The sequence below is a fragment of the Cyprinodon variegatus genome, unplaced genomic scaffold (assembly GCF_000732505.1).
Source record: "Cyprinodon variegatus isolate N-32 unplaced genomic scaffold, C_variegatus-1.0 Scaffold132, whole genome shotgun sequence".
In the NCBI taxonomy this organism is placed as follows: domain Eukaryota; kingdom Metazoa; phylum Chordata; class Actinopteri; order Cyprinodontiformes; family Cyprinodontidae; genus Cyprinodon; species Cyprinodon variegatus.
Window position 1 is genome coordinate 213,535 of NW_015150585.1, and position 2,906 is coordinate 216,440.

A 2,906-nucleotide genomic window follows, 5' to 3' on the forward strand; every position below is an offset into this window, starting at 1 on the left:
AGCAGGATAGTTAAAAGGACTATGCATGGCTCGGGTTGCATTTACAGCTTTTAATTATGCATGAATATAAAAATCTCTTATGCAATGTTTATTGAGTAATATTTAAGTTATAAACAGGGTTAAACATCAAGGTAATCGCTTGTTCGTTTACACAACCCACGCCTCTTTGCATCGCCTGTTTTTTTATGCATATGCACAAACAAACCTGCGGGTTTTCGTTGAACTATCTGTGCGATTTAAATCACTACGATTATAATAAACCAGTATGGCACTATTTATATGCATTCTCACAAAACCCAGATGTTTTTTCGTCTTCTCTCATTTCATTTAGCATTAAGTGTTGTCTTCTGAGCTCTAATATATTTAGAATAAAGCAAATTAATGTTTTGAAGAATTCAGTACACACCTTCCAATTAACATATTTTCTTTACCACTTTAAAAATGTTTTGTGCAACTGTCGGTTAGTAAGCGCAAAAAAAATACCTTAATAATTTCTATACGTTCCGCATATATTCCTCCACTTTGGATAACAGAAAATATCCCCTGTTCCCATGAATACAAATAAAGAAACTTATTTGACCACATATTTATTGCAAGATACACATGCACCAAAACATGCACTAAATCCACAGTTCATCGTTGCTTTCCATTGAGGAAATGCGTTGGCACCAAGCAAAAACAGGGGCTTGCACAAAAAAAAGAGAGCAACACAAATTATTCACAAAAACACCACAAAATGTGCTCCCGTGATTCCACAGCTTTATCATTCCCACTCTATATCAGGAAGTCTTTTGGTGAAAAAAAAAGGAGTGTCACGTAATATTTTGAAACCAAAAAGTGCTCTACCCTGTTATGGAATAACACTAAAACACGATGCTGCTCAACACAGGGGACAGTCACAGCTTTGTTGAAAGTTAGGAGAAAAGTCCAATGCCACCAAAATAATTACGGGGAATTTAAAAATAAAAAAAGCGATAACCAAGTGGAGCATGGAGGCTCAGGAAAAGGTGAGAGTCGAGGTCAGTTCTCGGATGCGGTTTTCCCGGTTCATTTTCTTCAGTTTCATCCTCCGGTTCTGGAACCAGATCTTGACCTGTCTGTCGGTCAGGTTGACGCTCCTGCTGATCTCTAGGCGGCGCTCCCGGGTCAGGTACATGTTGAACAGGAACTCCTTCTCTAACTCCAGGGTTTGGTGCTTGGTGTAGGGGCACCTCTTCTTCCTGCCGCTCTTCGCCGTAAGCCAGTTGTTTGTCAGCGTCTCAGTCTTGCACTCTGCTGGAAAAAAAGGGGGAAAAAGTCAAATTACACACTGCTGAATACAAACATCTCACCTTCTGCTTTTGGATCTCACCTCTGGGAAATAAGAGACAATTAAATGCTTTCCCTGAGTAATAAAAATAGTTTGGAGCTTTGTGGAGGTTAATGAAAGGACTAAACCAAAATAAACTCTATGATGCAACATCATATTTTCATCTTTTTACTGAAATCCATTCATATTTTTGAAAAGTGCCTGATTAGTTACATATTATTTGTGAGATTAATTTAATGTTTATTTTAAATGCAATTTGAGACAAAAACCTCAAATGTATTTTTACAATATATATTGCAGTTACATATAAGGGGAGGCTAATACAGCATAGTGAAAGCATCCAGCTGCCCATTGCTGCAACCGGATAAAGACTATCATTAAACGTTACGACTTTAGGGCTGTTTGTGTTTTATACTTGCTTTTATGATGCTACTGGAGCCTCCTCAGAGCTGCAGATAAAAGCTTTTCATTTCACTACACCCAACCCACCTTTCCCTTCCTTCTGCTGCAGCAGCTCGGGTCTGGACTCTTCTGTTTTCTCATCCGAGCCCGACTTTGGGTCCGGGCTTTCACTTGGAATCGGTGTGCTGGTGATCCTTTCTGGTTCCCGGGCGCTATTTTCCGCTTCTGCAAATCCAGAGGAAGAGGAGGAGGAGACGTGCTGCGGTTTCGGCGTGACCCGACCGAGCTGCGCAAGCGTCGGTGTCGGGCTTCGAGGCTCCTGGCAGTAGTTTTCCGGCTGCTTCCCGTTAGCGTAAGCTTGGCTTAGTCTGAAGTAGCCCGGAACCGGGATCTCCGGACCGTCCACGGCGCACGGTTCGTTAATGAGATTGGAATATCCCTCTTTGTGGACTCTTTTATCTGAGTACATGCAGCAGTTGCTCTCTTCCTTGATGCTCTGTGGAAACGTGCAGTTTGACATCTCTGATCTGCAGGTTCTGCTCGGATCAGCCCAGGTGTCTATCTGAGGTATATATGAGTGGACGTTCATGGAAGTGTTTTGGGGGGCAACATCTCCTCTTTTACCAAAATTCGGCAAGAGTCCACAAGTTTGCATTCCGTATGTCCCGTGCATGTCCGAACCGGACGGCATGTACATGCTGCCGTTAGAGTAGAAGCTGTCCGTCCGGCATGCGCCGATCAAAGAGTCCACTAGGAACGGGTTGGCTGCAGGTGAGCTGCTGGAGAAAGACATCTCTAATTTTTGAGTCTTTAAGTTCTTAAGAGGAGAGAGATGTCTTTTTGTAAGATGACATGTCTTGGAAAAATATTCTGTAAGTCAGGATGCCTCCGCACCACATGACAAAACCACCAATGAGATTTGAAAATGGCCTTGAGACGCAGCCTCCTCTGGCTGGACGCACACACTATGAGGAGGGAGACGTGGTCAACAGCGACACCTATGACGCGTACTTGAAATTGGTTTTGCACCAAGTGCAGGAGGCAATGTGGCTTGTGGCAAGTTTTTTCTTTGTGCGCAAAGTCTGAAAATATGAAAATGCGAGTAATAGACTAAATTTGTACTATGCGTGTGGGTCACTGTATGTATGAATATGGTGTCATGAGTGTGGTTTATTTTGTAATATAGTTTAGTCCA

At 42.5% G+C, this 2,906-nt stretch overlaps 1 protein-coding gene across 2 annotated transcripts; it reads right to left on the reverse strand.

Annotated features, from left to right (window-relative positions):
* Nucleotides 1-649: 649 nt before the first annotated feature.
* hoxd10 (homeobox D10) lies at nt 650-2,504 on the reverse strand. Of its 2 annotated transcripts, none has more exons than XM_015376279.1 (2): nt 1,799-2,504; nt 650-1,272 (listed from the first exon to the last, which is right to left on the reverse strand). In XM_015376279.1, exons 1-2 carry the CDS (start codon nt 2,502-2,504, stop codon nt 998-1,000), a joined length of 981 nt encoding a protein of 326 aa, XP_015231765.1. In that variant the 3' UTR covers nt 650-997. The 2 variants fall into 2 exon arrangements, with proteins under 2 accessions (XP_015231765.1, XP_015231764.1); XM_015376278.1 differs by having other exon boundaries at nt 650-1,275.
* Between the last annotated feature and the right edge of the window lie 402 nt (nt 2,505-2,906).

Excerpts from the sequence above, each read along its gene's own strand:
- hoxd10 (XM_015376278.1), bottom strand. The coding sequence starts at position 2,504 with ATGTCTTTCTCCAGCAGCTCACCTGCAGCCAACCCGTTCCTAGTGGAC. Across the intron at positions 1,276-1,798 it reads GCAGCAGAAGGAAGGGAAAG|CAGAGTGCAAGACTGAGACG; the intron begins GTGGGTTGGGTG and ends CTTTTTTTCCAG.